This window comes from Littorina saxatilis, unplaced genomic scaffold, assembly GCF_037325665.1.
Source record: "Littorina saxatilis isolate snail1 unplaced genomic scaffold, US_GU_Lsax_2.0 scaffold_371, whole genome shotgun sequence".
In the NCBI taxonomy this organism is placed as follows: domain Eukaryota; kingdom Metazoa; phylum Mollusca; class Gastropoda; order Littorinimorpha; family Littorinidae; genus Littorina; species Littorina saxatilis.
Window position 1 is genome coordinate 53,028 of NW_027126907.1, and position 21,973 is coordinate 75,000.

The 21,973-nt window shown below is 42.5% G+C and overlaps 2 protein-coding genes across 3 annotated transcripts in view; both read right to left on the reverse strand.

The window, feature by feature from the left end:
- The window catches only part of LOC138955399 (uncharacterized), a 33,379-nt gene that overhangs the window by 7,063 nt on the left and 4,343 nt on the right, over positions 1 to 21,973 (reverse strand). Inside the window, exons 1-3 of one of the 2 annotated variants that reach the window (XM_070327011.1) lie at positions 11,097 to 11,307; positions 8,274 to 8,630; positions 7,694 to 7,836 (exon numbers count right to left, since the gene is read on the reverse strand). The exons of the other annotated variant lie outside the window; for it this stretch is intronic. Of the exons in view, the coding sequence (XP_070183112.1) occupies positions 7,694 to 7,836; positions 8,274 to 8,630; positions 11,097 to 11,145 (549 nt within the window). The 5' untranslated portion in view covers positions 11,146 to 11,307. Of the gene's footprint in view, positions 1 to 7,693; positions 7,837 to 8,273; positions 8,631 to 11,096; positions 11,308 to 21,973 lie in introns of those variants that run through there. 2 annotated transcript variants of the gene reach the window in all.
- The window catches only part of LOC138955400 (girdin-like), a 1,768-nt gene continuing 923 nt past the window's right edge, over positions 21,129 to 21,973 (reverse strand). The window contains exon 2 of the mRNA XM_070327013.1: positions 21,129 to 21,541. Coding sequence (XP_070183114.1) covers positions 21,129 to 21,541 — 413 coding nt within the window. The remainder of the gene's footprint in view (positions 21,542 to 21,973) is intronic.

A 21,973-nucleotide genomic window follows, 5' to 3' on the forward strand; every position in this document is an offset into this window, starting at 1 on the left:
TGACTTATATTTGCAACTTTCACAGTTCATGGTTTTATTTTCGTGTTTGTGCGCAGATTTACGAAGGCGCGGAAGCACTAATCACATGACGTCATCAATACTTGTGCTTTCGAGTAACAAGAGTTACCTCCCTTGCATTGAAATTGTTGCATCGATTTCGTCGATAATCCGGCTCTCAACACAAATATAAGGGTGCATGTAGCATGAATCAGGCTTACTTTTCACAGGCATGTCCAATACTTCACTTTGAAGATAGATTTAGTTAGTCTAGATGGGGTTTTCAGGGGTTTTCGGAGACAAGTAGTACCCCAAAATTGTTTTCTGGCCAAAACATACTGACCCACATATATTTTGAATTCAGGTCCAACTGGCTGATTGTCCTCTGTGTCTGGGATGAACACGGCTCTGAAAGGTTATCCATGAACTTACATGTAAAAAAGGCCAACTGATGTAAAAGGATATTATTTATTGACAATGTTATTTTCTTTTGTGTAGCTATCAAGGTGCTGCCAATCGATGCTGTCAACACAAATGAGAGACACTGAAACAAGGAAAGTCAGACTCGCAGCCCTGGCAGCCACATACGTTACATGTGTTCCCTTGCTGAAGAGTTTCACAAATTAACCTCAAATCATATTACTGGTGAGTGTTTGTGTTTTATACTTTTTTCGTTTGTGTGTACAATGGAACCTACCTTTCAAAAGATCTTGCCTATTAACACAAAAATAAAAATATACTGAAAGCAGATCACGTTCTATGAGAACAACCATCTTTGTCATCTTTACATGGAATTGTTTTCAGACATAATTACATTGTGAACTGAAAACTCGGAAAGCTAGTTTCTTCAATTCAAGGCCGTTCCACTGTACAATTAGCTGCCTGTAAGATAAGTTTCACAGTATTTGCCTGTACTGTCAAGATGTTTTGGCATGATCAGTTACAAATAACACTCTTGGATGGCACGTTCTGTCATCGTTCCTGGTTTAAACTTTTGTGTAATGGAAATTTTCTGATTTCTGTGTCCCTGATATTTATCTTATGTTGTAATACAGGCTTTGTGTTTGTATTCATGTGTGTGTTACTTTGTATGTGAAGGAAGCTTTGAAGAATCAGCTAATATTGAGCTCCTTATTTTCTATTTCTTATTTTCTGCCTTTCATTGCACTTTTTCAGTACCATGAGGATGAGTAAATTAAAAACATGTACCTATAGTATAAATAAGTGGAGAACTGAAGGAAAATGGCTGTCGTGTGTTCAGGTGGCTTCAGACTATGTACACTAACTAATGATTTGATAAATTGTTGTTAGTTTCAGGGAAACTCTGTTACACCTGGGCTGCAGGGGAGAGGTAGCAAATGCAGCCAAGCAGATCGAGTCTCATCTTTTGAAGGAAGGGAAGGCGCATCACTTGTTTATGCCTGGTGATGGATCACCGAGGACGTCAGCACGGCACTGGGAGTCCTTACAAAACACATTGCCTTTCACTGCATATATATTCAGAGATAGCCGAAAAGTCGCAGCATTGTGAATACAAATTGTATTTTGAGTATTGATAATTATCACTAATTGATCAGCATAACATGATTTTGTATTTTAAAACAAATGTGACTATTTCTTTGATACGCAAAGGGTTTCTTATTATATTTGTCCTAATCAAAAATGTTAAATGTGTCAAAATGCCATGAAGTTCAAAATGTAAAGCCTAGGTAGAATATGATTCATAATTTTAGTTGTAACTAAGTATGTGTATCTAAAATTAATTACGCATTTTCACTAAGATTGTGAATGTTTATAAAAATTGAAAATTGTTGAATAACATAATATTTTGATGAAACAATTTGTTTTTGAGTTTCAGCTTGCATGGTTGTATGTTTGAGTGAGTGTTGTTGTCGGAGTGCCTGAAAATATGAGCAGCTAAAAACCTGCTTTATAAAGAGCATAAACAATCCGGAATACGCATGGAATACGCATATGCGATACGCATGCGGGACACCTGCGGTAGAGATGCGTGTCACGCTCGATATCCGAGCAAAAAACGCATGCGTATCGCACGAAAAAAAAGTTACATAATCGTATGCGTATCGCATGCGTTTCACGCATACGATACGCACACTTTCACGCATGCATAATGTTTGTTGGGTAGTGTCATATTTTTTTAATGGGTTTGGAAGAACTGCTCATAATTTACATAGCGCTCCGGCCCTGTTCTTTTTTTCGTCACACCCAAAACCGTTATTTGTTTTGGGCGACGCAGCATTACAGCTTTTTTGGTTCGATTTGGTTCCTCGTCTGATATCCCAAGAACGCATAATAAGATCGACTTGAGAAATGTTCATGTCCATAATACATGATAAAGACGGAATCTTTGTGCTCAGACCGGATGGAAGTTCACCACAAATTGGGAACATAGGCCTACTAACTGATATACAGTGATTGGTGGGATCTTCGATTTTTGATTCAACGCCACCCAGTGCTGCTTTCTTGGGGTAGAATTTCCGAGACTACTGCTGTTATGTTCGCGCACTTAGACGACGTCACGATGTTTTTACGTTAATGACGTCATCCCCTCATTTCGACCTTTTTTCTCTCGCGCGTGTGAGTGTGTGTATGTGTATGTATGTGTGTGTATGTGTGTGTGTGTGTGTGTGTGTGTGTGTGTGTGTGTGTATGTATGTGTGTGAGTGTGTGTATGTGTATGTATGTGTGTGTATGTGTGTGTGTGTGTGTGTGGTGTAAGGGAGTGGGGTGTCTATGTGCGTGTGAGTGTGTGCTTGGATGATATGTGTATGAGTGTGTGAGTGTGTGTTTTGCGTGCATGAATCATATGTTTGTGTGTGTGTGTGTGTGTGTTGTGTGTGTGTATGTGCGTGTATGTGCGTGTATGTGAGTGTGTGTGTTGTGGTTTTCTTCCCTTCTAAATGTGGGTGACATTTTGTGTTAAAATGACTGACTGGTTTTGCATAATGTGTAAGTATTTGACTGTCTGCCGAACACAACAATAGAATGGACAAAGAATATAAAAGGGAAAGAGAGAGTGTGAAGGAAATCACGAATAACATTAACAGGCAAAGTTGATAGTGATAGCCTCCACGCTTTTAGAGCGCTAACCAGAGATAGTAGCGTGACATAGCGAAGTGTGGTGCACGTACTGTGAATTCAGCTCACTGACCGAGAGAGTTGACTTTGTACATCGCAACGAAGATATAGTTACACTTAACCACTGTCCAGCGACAGGGAGGGGTTGTCACAGGAATCGACCGGGAGAAAGGAAGCCCGAGTAGAGCACTTAACAGGTAAATGGAATAAGCATTTGAATACCGTTAATGTTTATCGCATAAGTTGAATCGACTAACACTGTAACTTTAAACATAGCAGACAGATATCTAAGACAAGATGTCCGCTATTTATGTTGTGCAGTGCGTCGTGTAACCGGTCGTAAAGGAAGGTAGCGACAAGATGACAGAATGAAGGATCTGAGAAGCCGCCGGAATATTACGCCTTTAGACTCGCATAGCTGAGATTCGACGGGATTTCTAGAAGCTAGTGCACGGTTATTTTTGTCCGTAGAGTTGGACCATAGTGGTCACAGGGCGGTAGAAACTGAGTAGACCGAGGTCACCAGTAGCAGGAATTAGTAGTAAAATACATTTCCTAGTGAACAGCAATAGACGCTGTGTAATTCTGCGTATGACCAGAATTAAAATATGTCTACAATATCTTAATTACTTAAGAGATAAGGAATATTTAGTAGACAGAGCAGACGGTGTTTTAAGTCTGCCGTAGTAGGAACTATAACTGGTTTTTACATTTAGTCAAACTTGACTAAATGTTTTAACGTAGAGGGGGGAATCGAGACGAGGGTCGTGGTGTATGTGTGTGTGTGTGTGTGTGTGTGTGTAGAGCGATTGAGAGTAAACTACTGGACCGATCTTTATGAAATTTGACATGAGAGTTTCTGGGTATGATATCCCCGGACGTTTTTTTCATTTTTTCGATAAATGTCTTTGATGACGTCATATCCGGATTTTTGTAAAAGTTGAGGCGGCACTGTCACACCTTCATTTTTCAATCAAATTGATTGAAATTTTGGCCAAGCAATCTTCGACGAAGGCCGGACTTCGGTATTGCATTTCAGCTTGGTGGCTTAAAAATTAATGAATGACTTTGGTCATTAAAAATCTGAAAATTGTAATTAAAATTATTTTTTTATAAAACGATCCAAATTTACGTTCATCTTATTCTTCATCATTTTCTGATTCCAAAAACATATAAATATGTTATATTTGGATTAAAAACAAGGTCTGAAAATTAAAAATATAAAAATTATTATCAAAATCAAATTTCCGAAATCGATTTAAAAACACTTTCATCTTATTTCTTGTCGGTTCCTGATTCCAAAAACATATAGATATGATATGTTTGGATTAAAAACACGCTCAGAAAGTTAAAACGAAGAGAGGTACAGAAAAGCGTGCTATCCTTCTCAGCGCAACTACTACCCCGCTCTTCTTGTCAATTTCACTGCCTTTGTCACGAGCGGTGGACTGACGATGCTACGAGTATACGGTCTTGCTGAAAAATTGCATTGCGTTCAGTTTCATTCTGTGAGTTCGACAGCTTGACTAAATGTTGTATTTTCGCCTTACGCGACTTGTTGTTGACTACACATGAGCCGTGAGTAGATAACTGTAAACTAGATATCGTGTGCCTGTGAGTTCACGGACTGTTTTTGTAGTTTTATACCTCAGTGAAGGGTAGAGAGTTTTGTCATTGCAATTGTGTATGAGATTGTCATCTCGAGTGTTTTTTGCCTACCAAAACTGTTAGTACTGGATTTTTGAGTACCTAACATTTATGTTCATGATTGTGTGTATTTGTGTGTATGTTGTCATAGCTGATTAATACAGTGGAGGGAACCTACATTTGGAGTTGTGTTTGATTCCTGTATGACAGCATATTAGCTCATTTGCATTCATTCACAGGGAGGGAGAGGGAGAGAGAGAGAGAGAGTAAGCGAGAGAGAAAGAGAGAGAGAAAGAGAGAGAGAGAGAAAGAGAGAGAGAGAGAGAGAGAGAGAGAGAGAGAGAGAGAGAGAGAGTTCATAAGTATACATCACAATTGCATATACCAATAACAATCGCTATAACTTCTTAATTAAATTTAAACTTAAATTATCTATAATGAATGGGGCATACTGCACTCAAAAACAGCACATACTAACGTCAATACAACTAATCACAATGTCCAGAACAGAATTGTATCTAATTGGTCAAACGAATCACAATCTTACAGCCAATGGCTGATCCAAATCGTATCCTTTAACCACAGGTACCACTGTATAAACAATTATGCCGCCGTTTCAAATACTCTGGAACACATGCAATATGATGGAGTCCGTACATATTTCTATAATACTTTTCTTGTGTGTATTGTTGAGAGCACAGGCACTCGTCACGAGGTGGGCGGGGCCTACGTCTTGGATGTCACTTGTGATGGACGGTCGTCTTTTCTTGTAGTGGCACAGGCCCCGCCCACTTTGATCCCGACCCGCTCGTGACGAGTGCCTGTCGTTTAGAGAGTTTGACTGTGCTTGTAAGGAGTCTGATAGCAGCCTTAAAACTCTCCACTTCCCTCCCCATTTTTGTGTGTAGTCTCAAGAGCGACGTTTTCATTGGTTATTTAGCAGTGACGTCGGGGATAGTCATGAAAGGTAAGCTGTTGCTATTCGTTGGTTTTTGAGGTTCGGGAGGCCGCCGTTTTTGAATGGCCGCGTGGATTGGTCGCAGTGCCGGCGAGTGGGTATCGCCCACGCTACCGCCTGGCGCGCTCGCGATATAACTGCCTGACGCACTAATTAAGCCAAAACAATGATATGACATCTTCCGATCGTATGGTGAGCATTTTTTAATCAATGTATCTCGAAGTTCATAATGAATTCCCCCCCCCCCTGGTGTTTTAACTTATGTGTGTGTGTGTGTGTGTGTGTGTGTGTGTGTGTGTGTGTGTGTGTGTGTGTGTGTGTGTGTGTGTGTGTGTGTGTGTGTGTGTGTGTGTGTGTGTGAATGAATAAGTGTTGTGTTGTCTTTGTGTTCTTTGTAGACAGGCCAGCAGTTAAGCATAGTGTAAATAATTTTAAGAGAAATCAATGTTTCTCGATATTTGAGTGCTGTTTTCATCTGTTTTAAACACTTTTAAACTTCGTTTTGATGAAATAAATATATAGTCGATATTATCGTCCCATTCCCCCATAATACGTATGTGGACCCCACTGATACTAAGGTGATACATGGCATTTAATTTGATCAAGTCTTAACGGTAACTTTTAAACTTCTGATCTTTCAACTTACCCCCCACTCCCGTCATCTTCCCGTTTTTTAACCAGCTCTCGTTAGCTTAGTTTTTTCGCGTGTTTTTTCTCCCCCCATCGTATAAACCAACTTATGGCCAACATAGGCACTTAGACCTGAGGACAGTAAGCCGCCTACATTTTCGTTCGGTTCGGGAGGGTTCTTGGCAAACTAACCGACCTACGCAGTCAAGGGAAACCGTCGCGATATAACCTTGAATGGTTGAAAACGACGTTAAACACCAAAGAAAGAAAGAAAGAAAGTCAAGGGAAAACCAGTGCCTGGTCTGTCTAAAAACATCTCCCGCTGGAGGAATTTTGCAGCCAGCGCAGTGAAGATAAAGATAATATTATGACGGCTTACCAGTGTCAAAACTACTGTTAATTACTAATTTTCATTTTTGCCTCGTTTTCAGTCACAGTAGTCGGACTCTAAGAGTCCGCACTGAGAGGCTACAACGTCCGGCAAATATCGCTCTCACACTATTTCTAAAATATCTTTTAATAGAAGGCCTTATCGAGCAAGTTATCCGATATGAAGATGCATGTCACAGTTTTTTTGCAATAGCGTTTAAAAAATAATCGACCCCGAAAACTTTCGAAGCTGTTCGTAGCAGACGGACTTTTGATCGGCTGTGGTCTCACACTTTCACATATATCTTTCAATATAATTCCTTATTCGACAAGTTGTCGGGAATACAGCTGTACCTCTTACTTGTTTCCACTACCACACTCATAAATTTGCTCTGTAGTGTATTAGTGAAGAAAAAATAAATAAAGCATAGTCACAAAAAATTAAAAGAGAAAAAATTAAATAAGTAAAAAATAATATATATTATTTTTTTTTTAAATACATAAAGGATAGTCCGAATGTTATTATATAACGTCCCCGCGTGCTAGTTCACCGTCCCCGCGTGCTGTTTAACTATCCCCGCGTGTCCCCGCGTGGTTTAGACACACCCGGTGTCTAAAACACGCGGGGACACGCGGGGAAAGTTTAACTGCACGCGGGGACACGCGGGGACGGTTAAATAGCACGCGGGGACGTTATTTTATAACATTCTGACAACAACAACAAAAAATTACATAAGTAAGAAAAAAACAAAAAAAACCCTTTTTTTTTAAATACATAAAGGATAGTCAGAATGTTATTAGATAACGTCCCGGCGTGCTAGTTCACCGTCCCCGTGTGTCCCCGCGTGTCCCCGCGTGTCCCCGCGTGTCCCCGCGTGTTTTCGACACACCGTACACAGCCTCACATTTATTTTAAACACATACAAAGTTTGTTTCCAATATTCCATATTTACACTTCAAGGCGAGACGGTATGGGACTAATATTATACCCACCTCCCAGGTCACTTCAAAGGGAGGGCGTGTTGGGTGTGTAAAGGTGCCACATCGTAGAACCACCTGGTACTGTTGAGTTGAGTTGTACTCCGCCACAGGCTGCTGTGTTACGTGTAAGTGCTCATCTGTTGTCTGCAGCCAGTCTGAGTGAATCACACAGGGAAATAAAGACTTTCAAAAACCAACAAAAATCAGAGGACAGGAGGGGGGTAAAGAGTGTGTGTAGTGTGTGTATGTGTGTGTGTGTGTGTGTGTGTGCGTGCGTGCGTGTGTGTGTACGTGCGTGTGTGTGTGTGTGTGTGTGCGTGCTTGCGTGCGTGCGTGCGTGCGTGTGTGTGTGCGTGTTTGTGTGTGTGTGTGTGTGTGTGTGTGTGTGTGTGTGTGTGTGTGTGTGTGTGTGTGTGTAGTGTGTGTATGTGTGTGCGTATAAACTCCGAATGTGTGTGTACGTGCGTGTATGCGTGCGTGCGTGCGTGTGCATGTATGTGTTTGTGTGTGTGCATGCGTGTATCTGTGTATGCGTCATTGTGTGGAATAGAAAGACACTAGGCGTGAGCATGTCAGAAGGGAAGACACCAACCCAAGATGAAGACGAAAACAGATCTACGAAGCGTAGTCACAGCACCCGCTGCAGATTGCCCGACAACTTCCACAGAGTAGTTTCCCCTTGCAATGGCTTCTACGCCGTCCATCTCTATACCAGCATTGCCGATCTTTCGGACGCGGCCTGAAAACGCTGGCAATGTTAAAAAGTGTCCACGTACTTCTGTTGCAATCAATTCCGCCTCCGATCTTCCCGAGTAAAACCACTGGATGTCCATTACGCTGTCTCCTCCCGACAGGGTCAGGTTCCACGGAAGTGAAAGCGTGCCTCTCGCGCATGCGTAGACCACGGCGTTGTCCTGAAGGCCAGGGGACCACTGGAAGCAGTCTGCACCTGCGAAAAAAACAATCACGATGTCGTACGTGTTTGTGAAACAAACTAAACTTTAAACTAAACAAAACAACAACAAAAAGCAGTTACACGGTGACCACCTCCCCCACCCCACCCCCACCCACTCCCACCCCCCCCCCCCACACACACACACCATAAAAAGGGTGTTAAATCAGGTTAATATTTCTACCGCTCAATGTCCAACATCGTTCTGTTAAGTCGATCCCGGAATTTGGAAGATTTTTTGCACAAAATTCAGACCAATTGATCTTCAAAAGTGTCAGTTTATGGAAGTGTCATGCATAAGCTGAAGCAAGAAGTGCATTAAACTAGAAGTAGCTAGCCTACCACCGTTACATCCAGTCGACGCGCGGTGATACATTTGCCCATTGGGATCTCCCCCAAAAGCCAATGTTACTAAAAAATAGAATGGGTAATTGTGGGAAATCGTTCAGAAGTACTCGACAATTATGCAACCCGTTGATAAATTCGATCTTCAATACATCATCTTCAGCACTCCTTTGGTGTTCATGATCTGGCCCTGTCCTGGGTTCGTTCGTACCTTACTAACCGGACGCAGACCGTTTGTGTCAACGGCATCAAATCTCAACCTTCAGCTCTCCAATACGGTGTCCCGCAAGGGTCCGTGCTTGGCCCCATACTTTTCGTTCTATATGCCTCCCCTGTGTCCGATGTTATCAGTCGCCATGCGTTGTCGCACGAGAGTTTCGCTGATGATACACAGCTTCATCAGTCTGCCCCCCTTGCTGAAGTTGACGATCTGGTATCTCGGACACAGGATTGCATTGCGGACCTCAGTGATTGGATGTCTTTAAACAAACTCCAGTTAAATAGTGACAAAACCGAAGTTATGCTGGCCTGTCCCAAGAAATTTCTCAATCACCCTTCTCTTCCTGCCTCTCTCACTGTCAACGAACTACCTATCTCTTTCTCTCCGTCTGTCCGCAGCCTTGGCGTCACTCTCGATCCAACTCTCTCTTTCCAAAAACACATCTCTAACATCTGCAAGTCCGCCTATCTAGAGCTGCGCAAGATTAGTTCAGTCCGTCACTACCTCACCGCTGATGCAACCAAAACGTTAGTGTGTTCTTTAGTCCTCTCAAAGATAGATTATTGCAATTCTCTTCTGGCCGGTCTCCCTAAGTACCTTTTAGATAGACTTCAAAGGATCCAAAATAACGCTGCCCGCCTGGTCTTCAAATCTTCCAAGTATGAACACGCCACACCCCTTCTTCACTCTCTACACTGGCTGCCAATCACTAAAAGGATCGAATACAAACTCTCCTCTCTTTCTTTTGCCGTCGTTTCTGGTTCTGCCCCAGAATACTTGTCAGAACTCCTCAATCTCTACACCCCCTCTCGTCAGCTTCGCTCCGCCGCCGACACTCGACTCTTCCGACTCCCCACAGTGCAAACAAAAACATGTGGCGAGAGGTCCTTCGCCTATCAAGCCCCTGTGACCTGGAATAGATTACCACTGCCTCTCAGACACACAGATTCTCTCACTACATTCAAGACAAATCTCAAAACACACCTCTTTCAGCGCAAGTGATTTCCCCCCCCCCCCCCCCCAGCATCTCCCCACCCACCCCATCCCGCCCCACCTCACCCCCTACCTAGCGCCTAAAATAACGTGTATATATATTTTCTGCGCTTTGTGTCAGCACTGTGTGAGTGTGTGTAAATAGTACCGTTGACACGTTTTTATATAGAAGCCTACTGTGGTTCTTGTGCTTAGGCTGTGTATTGGACTGTCATTGTATGCCTGCATTATTAGTTGTCAGTAATTATTACATGTGCTGATTGTTCTCTTTGCCTGCGCGCGTATAGTATGTTGGTCATAGTATGTTTGTTTATGTTTGGTCGTTATCTTGCCTGTGCGTGTATTGTATGTTTGGTCGCTTTCTTTGCCTGTGCATGTATAGTTTGTTGGTTATGTTTGGTCGGTTTCTTTGCCTGTGCGTGTATAGTATGCTTGGTCGATGTATGTATTGTAAAGCGCTAAGAGTAGACATTTTTCTAGAATAGCGCTATAAAAGTTTGCATTATTATTATTATTATTATCATTCAAAACCATATCTAAAACTAATAAAGTGCAAGAATAACGAGTTTCAAGTGTGACCGACATGTTTCTAGTCCAGCTCCAAAAGGCATTAACAAATCGCCGAAAGGCGCTGACGACACTTCAAGAAAGGATTTCCCAACCCAGCATTCAATTGTTTTGTTGAGATTTGGAAGATTTTTTTCGGAACAACGACGCTCCATGAGCGGTTCATTACAGAAACGGAGGCAAGCGGTTAAAAACATGAAAACACGCACACACTTGGGTAGCGCGACTGGTGTTGCTGCTAGCTTTCCACTGGGAGGAGGCCTGCAACCCGAATTTCCCATCATTGGGATTATGAGGTAAAGTAAATAAATAAAATAAAATAGTGTTTTCATTCTTACCCATAGACAGCACAGCCAGCACAAATCCTGCTACCATTGTTTTCGACATGCTGACAAGTACAACAAACAGTCGTGTCGTTCTGAACAAGCACAGAATCAAATCAGTTCACTGCAGGGATATCAGAGGTGAGAACTAAAAAACACTGCGTGGAAAGAACTGCAATACAACAAATTGCTGTGTCGTTCCGAACAACCATAACAATCAAATCAGTTCACCGCAGCAATGTCAGAAGTGAGAACTAAAAAACACTGCGTATGATATCAACAATTATAGAAAGAACTACAACAATTACCGTAAAGTACCTTGTAAGCGCCCAGTATCAAGTAAGCGCCCACCCCCCACTTTTAGTCCAAAACCGTGCATAGGGTATAGTACCTTGTAAGCGCCCACCCCCCACTTTACACCATTGAAATCAGGGGAAATAAAAATTCCGCACTTGATCTGCTAGTTTTGTGAATGATTTCCCTTTCTTGCAAACCCTATCACGTGTGTCTGCACGCCTTGGATCTAAACGCCTGCAAGTCAATGATTACAAGATGCCGCGGATCAAATCGTACACCGTTGCATTTAAGCTGTCAGCTCTTGACTATTTGGATAATAACGCCAATGGAAATGTGTCGCAAACAGCAAGTGAGTTTGGGGTAGATAGAAAAAGGATACGAGAATGGCGAGAGAATCGCGATACCCTGTTACGTCACCAGGCCGGAAAGGAAAAGAAGAAGCGAAAGTTACATGGCGGTCGAGACGTCAGATCAGAAGAGGTAGATGAAGGTGTGTTAGAATATCTTGATCAAGAGCGGGCGGAAGGGCGTGTCGTCCGCAACAAAGATGTGCAAAGAGGAGCCTTAGAACTGGCTGGTGGACTGGACATAGACGAATTTGTCGCATCACCTATGTGGCTGAAGCGTTGGAAACAAAGGCATGCTGTCTCCACTCGGCGAGGTACCAATACCAACCAGAAAGTTCCAGCAGACTTCCGGGAGCAACTGTTTGAGTTTCGTGTGAATATCGTGAGACTGAGACACCGTCACGCGTACCCCTTGAATGACATTCTAAACATGGACCAAACCATGGTCAGGTTTGACATGGTACCGGGCCGAACTAACAACAGGAAGGGTGAGAAGCATGTGAGAACGAAGACAACAAGAGCTGAGAAACGTGGCTTCACTGTTGCCCTATTCGTTGCTGCCGACGGAACAAAGTTCCCGGCCCTTGTGCTCCTGAAGGAACGAACTGGAGAGATCCCACAACGAGTGAGACTGCAACTGCAAGTGCCAGACAATGTACGTGGAAGTGCGACAATAAATGGCTGGATGACCTGGATACAGCGGATCCTGGGTCCCTCCGACACTCGTCGCCTCCTTGTTCTGGATAGCTACACTGCACACAGGACAGCCGAGGTGAGGGCTGCTTTGACTGAGCGTAACGTGGACCTCGTCTTTGTCCCTGGCGGCTGCACTGCGCTTGCCAAGCCAAGTCTTTTATGGATGGCGTTCGAGACTGTTGGGTGGAGTGGATGACGCAGCCCAGGCCCCCAACTGTCGCTGGTAACCTCACGCAGCCGACGAGACAAGACGTCATCAACTGGGTAGGACACGCCTGGGAACGGGTGAACCCTGACGCTGTCACGAAAGCTTTCCTGAGATGCGCCATCTCCAACGCCTTGGGTGGGTCTGAAGATGACCAGACACTGGAATGGTTTCCAGACGACATTGCAGCCTTCCTGCCAGCAAACGGCGCAGACATGTCCAGCGACAGCGACTCAGGGGGACAAGAACAGAGTGGTGCTTCTCAGTCTGAAGGGGAGGAAGAAGTCGACTGAGGAATTCAACGACAATGAATGAACACACTTGTTTGTTTGGGGACATTTCATCAGTCTCTAGACAAGAGAGCGTTTTTAAAATGCATTGTAGGTCAAGATGTTCTTCTTTGGTTGAATAAGTTCAGTTTACTGCGATTGACATGTTTGAATTCATCTGGACCAGTGTGACAGATCACTTCGGACTGATTGTAAACATCTAATTGTATCCATTGAACTGATCTACAGCAGATAGCAAAGAATCTTGAGTGTTTTTTTGTGTGGAAAGTTACATTTGTTTAACCAAAATCACCAATGCTGTTTTTTTCCTTTTAGCAAATGTTCATTCTATACAATATTGAATGGTTGTTTTAAACTTACTCTGCAGTTGTGAACATTTATTATTAAATCATAAAAGCAAAACAAATTCTTTTTTTTATGCATTGAGAGCAACACATTCATAGTGCACGTTACACACACACACACACACACACACACACACACACACACACACACACACACACACACACATGCACACACACACACACACACACATACACACACACACACACACTCACACACACACACACACACACACACACACACACACTCACACACACACACACACTCACACACACACACACACACACACAATACTCCCCCTCCTCTCGCTCTCTCTCTCACTCTTTCTCTCTCTCTCTCTCTCTCTCTCTCTCTCTCTCTCTGATCTCTCTCTGATTTATCTATCTCTCTCTTTCTCTGATCTCTCTCTCTCTCTGATTTATCTCTCTCTCTCTCTCTCTCTCTCTCTCTGATCTCTCTCTCTCTCTCTCTGTGATCTCTCTCTCTGATTTTTCTCTCTCTCTCTCTCTCTGTGATCTCTCTATCTCTCTGATTTCTCTCTCTCTCTCTCTCTCTCTCTCTCTCTCTCTCTCTCTCTCTCTCTCTCTCTCTCTCTCTCTCTCTCTCTCTCTCTCTCTCTCTCTCTCTCTCTCTCTCTCTGCCGAAAACAGTCTTTGGCCAAGTAAAATAGACTGCTGCCCATATCCAGAAGACGTACCCCATGTTCAAGGGAAACAGAGACACAGTGCGGCCGACAGCGGTACCTCTGCAGACAAGAAAAGGATGCGACGACATTTGTCTCCCCAAGCTCTTCTAATGACAATGCGAACAAGAAAAACAATGGAAGATGAAACAAGTCGCGTAAAGGCGAAAATACAACATTTAGTCAAGCTCAATCGAACTCACAGAATGAAACTGAACGCACTGCATTTTTTCACAATGACCGTAGTCCGCCGCTTGTGCAAAACGGAGTGAAACTGACGAGCCTGTTCAGCGCACATAGTGGTTTCGCTGTGCTGCACAGCACGCTTTACTGTACTGAGTGTAGTTACTGTACCTCTCTTCGTTTTAACTTTCTGAGCGTGTTTTTAATCCAAACATATCATATCTATATGTTTTTGGAATCAGGAACCGACAAGGAATAAGACGAAATTGTTTTTAAATCGATTTCGGAAATTTAATTTTGATCATAATTTTTATATTTTTAATTTTCAGAGCTTGTTTTTAATCCAAATATAACATATTTATATGTTTTTGGAATTCGAAAATGGCGAAGAATAAGATGAATCGTTTGGATCGTTTAATAAAAAAATAATTTTAATTACAAGTTTCCGATTTTTAATGACCAAACTCACTCATTAGTTTTTAAGCCACCAAGTTGAAATGCAATACCAAACCCCGGCCTTCGTCGAAGAATGCTTTGCCAAAATTTCAATCAATTTGATTGAAAAATGAGGGTGTGACAGTGCCGCCTCAACTTTTACAAAAGGCCGGATATGACGTCATCAAAGACATTTATCGAAAAAATGAAAAAAACGTCCGGGGATATCATTCCCAGGAACTCTCATGTCAAATTTCATAAAGATCGGTCCAGTAGTTTAGTCTGAATCGCTCTACACACACACACGCACAGACAGACAGACAGACAGACACACACACACACACACACACACACACACACACACACACACACACACACACACATACACCACGACCCTCGTTTTGATTCCCCCTCTATGTTAAAACATTTAGTCAAAACTTGACTAAATGTAAAAAGAAAGAAGATATGATTACGAAGTGATCAAAGATCACATTTCTTACTGAAAACTGCTCGTGCATAGGGTGTAGTACCTAGTAAGCGCCCACCCCCTACTTTGGGTCGGAATTGGAGCACAGGGGGGGTGGGCGCTTACAAGGTACTTTACGGTAGTTGTGTCTGTCTGAAGAAGCACACAATCAAATCAGTTCTCTCCAGTGATATCAGAAGTGAGAACTAAAAAAAACCACTGCGTATGATATCAACATTTATAGAAAGAACTGCAGTCCAACAAACAGTTGTGTCTGTCCGAACAACCACAACTGAAATCAAATCAGCTCTCTGCAATGATATCAGAAGTGAGAACTAACAAGGGTGTTTCAATAAAAAGAAGACACGGCAGTAACCAGGTTAGGTACTTGTTTTCTTTTCTTTTTTTAAACAAGGGTGTGTATATTATATCACTCAGCCATGAGAGTAGTTACGAGTCAGTCAGATGATTATTATTATTCTTCTTCGGCGTTCCAGGATAAGTCAGATGATTAAGACTGCAGGACAAAGTATCGAGCTGATGAGAGCAGGTATGTATTTTTTCATATCAGTTCCTCTTCTGACAGGAGTTTGAGTACAGCGAAACCCCCTTTTAAGACCCACCAGTTTAAGACTCCCTCCTCTTTAAGACTCTGTTTTGTCAGACTTTCTGTTCATTGTTTGTTTGCTTAACGCCCAGCCGACCACGAAGGGCCATAATTATCAGGGCGGTGCTGCTTTGACATATAACGTGCGCCACACACAAGACAGAAGTCGCAGCACAGGCTTCATGTCTCACCCAGTCACATTATTCTGACACCGGACCAACCAGTCCTAGCACTAACCCCATAATGCCAGACGCCAGACGCCAGGCGGAGCAGCCACTAGATTGCCAATTTTAAAGTCTTAGGTATGACCCGGCCGGGGTTCGAACCCACGACCTCCCGATCACGGGGCGGACGCCTTACCACTAGGCCAACCGTGCCGGTTTTCTGTTCATAACTGCTGTACAATTTACCCCCATTTTAAGACTCCCTCCTCTTTAAGACCTGATTATTTTAGATTTTTGAAGGTCTTAAAAGGGGCGGGGTTCCACTGTACAGCGTTTGGACCAGGCATGAGTGTAGTTACGAGTCAAGGTTCCACTGTACAGCGTTTGGACCAGGCATGAGTGTAGTTACGAGTCAAGGTTCCACTGTACAGCGTTTGGACCAGGCATGAGTGTAGTTACGAGTCAAGGTTCCACTGTACAGCGTTTGGACCAGGCATGAGTGTAGTTACGAGTCAAGGTTCCACTGTACAGCGTTTGGACCAGGCATGAGTGTAGTTACGATTCACTCAGATAAGAAAGAATGCACGACAAAATATCACGCAAGGACAGAAGGCATGTCAGTTTTTTTGTTTTGTTTTGTTTTTTGTTTTTACATATCAGGTCTTCTTCTAACAGGAGTTTGAATTGTGAAATGGTCAATGTGCGACTTTTTCTCATTCATATGATGCCTGTTTTCTGTCAAATTGTGTTTCCAGCACGACTTCTCTTCAGTTATTTTCCCCATCAATGCAATCAGTCACAAACTCAATCGCTCAATCGCTCAATCAGCCAAAAGATCAATCAAACAATCAATCAATCAGCCGAACAATCAATTAATCATTATATCTATGAACAAATGGAATAATCCAAATGTTCCTACAAGTGCCTGTGTTTACACGGCTGGTGCAATCGTTCTGTTTGTTCAAGGCAATACGAGGAAAAAATGCAATGTGTACTTCGACCTTGTTTGCAATAATGCACCTGTGCTAAGCTTTACTGAAACCCAGTCTACTGATAACGAGAGTGAACAAAGTGTAAGAGGTTTTTTTAACACACACACACACACACACACACACACACACACACACACGCACGCACGCACACACACACACACACACATACACACACACGCACACACAAACAAACACACACACACAAACAAACACACACACACACCGTCACACACACACACACACACACCGTCACACACACACACACACGCACACACACACACACACACACACACACACACACAGACACACACACACACACACACTTACACAGATTCCAAATAGTATTTTTGTTCTGAAGACTGCATGTTGTTGAATTTAATTTTTATTCGAAAAAAACTCTCCTTTCGGGAGTAAAATGATATGATAGCAGGGGGAGTAACATTATTGAAAATAAATCTGTCACACACAAATGCACTAAGCTCCCCTTCTTTACGATTTACACTGACACGCACCTAGGGAGACAAACCTCACCCTCCGCTCTCGTTAAGACTTGCAGTCAATACTTGACTGAATTTTACAACATCAAAACAAAACGAGGAATCACAGGTTATCAAAGAGAGTAGCCTTGGTAACGCTTTCTGCGAATAAAGCGTATCTTCCTTTCCAAAACAGAAAAGAACAATCTAATAAAGTTGTATCAAGACTGTGTTTGTTTCACAATTTTCATAACAGAATGACGTTTACTTTTGCTCATGAACATATATATACAGGATGGACGTTCACGACCAAAAGTAAACGTCAGTCTGTTAAAAAAAATAACCACGCACCAACAGGCCCGAATCCTCGATAGCTCATGGGTTGAGAAGCTACACTTTGTGGGTACTACTTTTAGCGACTAACAAGTTCTAATTGCTCAAATGTACGAAATTCACATCTCTGGAGCAGACAACATAAACATACCGTATTTAAACTAACAATTCAGGCTTGAACAACCATGATTCATTATAAAAGTTTTTTCAAACGAAATCTACCTTGTACACTCCATCCGCGCGAGCAAGGTACTTAAAGCAAGTAACTATCATACTTTGTGTAGAGACAAGAGTTATATCCCTTCAAGATTTTGACACATCAGCAACTTCGAAAAAAGACTGCAATTTGTCTGTCAATTATCAACAATTTTTCATTTCATAAACAGAACACACGCAAGCAAATGCACACATCCTTGAAATTTAAGAAAATGAAGCGGTTCCAAATACTGTCTTGCCTCAGAAAACCGAACTTCAAACAGTATTTGACATTGGAACACAGGGGCAAAAGTTTGTCTGCTACTCAATACGAGGGAAGAAACTTTTCCTAGCGTTACCAAAACATAAAAAGAACCCAAAAGTATCTGCCTTTTATCACCTCAGCAGAACAACGGCATAACTATGTACTTGATTTTATTCCAAACCAAATAGAATGCTGTAAAGTGTTAGCAGAATTGAATAATTTTAACGGACTCTTCAACCACACATTAATCACTCGCTTGCGCCGGTAGAATGGCAGAGTGACTAGGACTCGATTAAACTGTGGCACAAACACACCTTTTCTCTTTGGAAAAATTGCAGAAAAGAGGAATAAATTGGTTACACAAGATCAAGAATCAAAAGTGCACAATCAGTTATTACAGGTAACGTGTTACTTTCTGACAGTCCTGGACAATACTCGTTCTCTGTGCAACTCTGGTGGCCTATTTATTGCTGCATAATGATACAACTACAGTGGAACCCCCTACCAACTCTACCCCCTTTAAGACCTTGACAAATAGGAGAAAAACTGGCTTTAAAGAGGAGGGAGTCTTACAATGGAAGTACATTTGCAGAGGTTATGAACAGATAATTTGAAAAAAGGGGAAGATCTTAAATTTGGGGGTCTTAAAATGGGGGAAGATCTTAAGTTTGGGGGTCATAAAATGGGAGATCTTAAGTTTGGGGGTCATAAAATGGGAGATCTTAAGTTTGGGGGTCATAAAATGGGGGGAAAGATCTTAAGTTTGGGGGTCATAAAATGGGAGATCTTAAGTTTGGGGGTCATAAAATGGGGGGAAAGATCTTAAGTTTGGGGGTCATAAAATGGGAGATCTTAAGTTTGGGGTCATAAAATGGGGGGAAAGATCTTAAGTTTGGGGGTCTTAAAATGGGGGGAGATCTTAAGTTTGGGGGTCATAAAATGGGAGATCTTAAGTTTGGGGGTCATAAAATGGGGAGAAAGATCTTAAGTTTCGGGGTCTTAAAATGGGGGAGATCTTAAGTTTGGGGGTCATAAAATGGGAGATCTTAAGTTGGGGGGTCATAAAATAGGAGATCTTAAGTTTGGGGGTCATAAAATGGGGGAAAGATCTTAAGTTTGGGGGTCATAAAATGGGAGATCTTAAGTTTGGGGGTCATAAAATGGGGAAAGAACTTAAGTTTGGGGGTCTTAAAATGGGGAAAGATCTTAAGTTTGGGGGTCATAAAATGGGGAAAGATCTTAAGTTTGGGGTCATAAAATGGGGGGAGATCTTATATTTGGGGGTCATAAAATGGGGGGAGATCTTAAGTTTGGGGGTCTTAAAATGGGGGAGATCTTAAGTTTGGGGGTCATAAAATGGGGAAAGATCTTAAGTTTGGGGGTCATAAAATGGGGAAAGATCTTAAGTTTGGGGGTCATAAAATGGGGGGAGATCTTATATTTGGGGGTCATAAAATGGGGGAAACCTTAAGTTTGGGGGTCTTAAAATGGGGGGAGATCTTAAGTTTGGGGGTCATAAAATGGGGAAATATCTTAAGTTTGGGGGTCTTAAAATGGGGAAAGATCTTAAGTTTGGGGGTCTTAAAATGGGGAAAGATCTTAAGTTTGGGGTCATAAAATGGGGAAAGATCTTAAGTTTGGGGGTCATAAAATGGGGAAAGATCTTAAGTTTGGGGGTCATAAAATGGGGGGAGATCTTATATTTGGGGGTCATAAAATGGGGGAGACCTTAAGTTTGGGGGTCTTAAAATGGGGGATATCTTAAGTTTGGGGGTCTTAAAATGGGGAAAGATCTTAAGTTTGGGGGTCATAAAATGGGGAAAGATCTTAAGTTTGGGAGTCTTAAAATGGGGGGAGATCTTAAGTTTGGGGGTCTTAAAATGGGGGAGATCTTAAATTTAGGGGTCATAAAATGGGGGGAGATCTTAAGTTTGGGGGTCTTAAAATGGGGAAAGATCTTAAGTTTGGGGGTCATAAAATGGGGAGAGATCTTAAGTTTGGGGGGTCATAAAATGGGGGGAGATCTTAAGTTTGGGGGTCTTAAAATGGGGAAAGATCTTAAGTTTGGGGGTCATAAAATGGGGGGAGATCTTAAGTTTGGGGGTCATAAAATGGGGGAGATCTTAAGTTTGGGGGTCTTAAAATGGGGAAAGATCTTAAGTTTGGGGGTCTTAAAATGGGGAAAGATCTTAACTTTGGGGGTCTTAAAATGGGGGGAGATCTTAAGTTTGGGGGTCTTAAAATGGGGAAAGATCTTAAGTTTGGGGGTCATAAAATGGGGAAAGATCTTAAGTTTGGGGGTCTTAAAATGGGGGGAGATCTTAAGTTTGGGGGTCATAAAATGGGGAAAGATCTTAAGTTTGGGGGTCTTAAAATGGGGGAAAGATCTTAAGTTTGGGGGTCTTAAAATGGGGAAAGATCTTAAGTTTGGGGGTCTTAAAATGGGGAAAGATCTTAAGTTTGGGGGTCTTAAAATGGGGGGAGATCTTAAGTTTGGGGGTCATAAAATGGGGAGATCTTAAGTTTGGGGGTCTTAAACTGGGAGGAGATCTTAAGTTTGGGGGTCATAAAATGGGGAAATATCTTAAGTTTGGGGGTCATAAAATGGGGGAGATCTTAAGTTTGGGGGTCTTAAAATGGGGGGAGATCTTAAGTTTGGGGGTCTTAAAATGGGGGAGATCTTAAGTTTGAGGGTCATAAAATGGGGAAAGATCTTAAGTTTGGGGGTCATAAAATGGGGGAGATCTTAAGTTTGGGGGTCATAAAATGGGGGAGATCTTAAGTTTGGGGGTCTTAAAATGGAGGGAGATCTTAAATTTGGGGGTCTTAAAATGGGGGGAGATCTTAAGTTTGGGGGTCTTAAAATGGGGGAGATCTTAAGTTTGGGGTTCATAAAATGGGGAAAGATCTTAAGTTTGGGGGTCATAAAATGGGGGGAGATCTTAAGTTTGGGGGTCTTAAAATGGGGGGAGATCTTAAGTTTGGGGGTCATAAAATGGGGAAAGATATTAAGTTTGGGGGTCTTAAAATGGGTGTTCCTCTGTATACGGCAACCTGTGTGAAAACCTTAGTTTACTGCGAATGGTCAACCAGAAAACCACTGAAGGCGGTTGCACGGGGCCCGAAATAATTATAATTATTCGTTTCCGGCACGTTCAGCCATACCTTCTGTCCTGCAGTCAGGTGAACGACAGCATGGACAGACGCCGACTGTGAGAATAATGCTACATCTGTTAGAACATAATCCACCTCTGTACCGTCCACCACCAGAGACAACACTGAATAGCGATCCCTTTTGGGGTCCTCTGTGGTGGCCAGGAAGCAGTAGGTGGCTGTGTACGGCGCGGAGAACTTCCCGGTGCTGCCATCGTAGGCGTTGCCATGGTTATTGACCACTGTGGGCAGGATGAGGGTGGACCCCGCGGGGAGATCGTGTTTTTCTGTGTCCAGTCTGGCGTGGAAGCTGACCGTTTGGTTCAGCAGTACTGCAACACAGACATGTTTTGAAATCAAAAAGGGTAACGCATTACTCTTTTTCTTCATTTTCTTATTCTTTATCTTAATCATTATCCTCCTCCTCCTCCTCCTTCTCCTCCTCCTCCTCCTCCTTCTCCTCATCATCCTCCTCCTCATCATCATCACCATCATCATCATCATCATCATCATCCTTTCTCCTCCTCCTGGTCGTCATCATCATCATCATCATCATCATCCTCATCATCATCATCATCATTTCTCCTCCTCTTCCTCCTCCTCCTCTTCCTCCTCCTCCTCCTCCTCCTCCTCCTCCTCATCATCATCATCATCATCATCATCATCAACATCATCTGTATCATCATCATCATCATTAAAAAAAAATGTCTGAGTTATTTCATAATTTTAAAATTATTTTAGACAGGCCTACATTTTTTACAAGC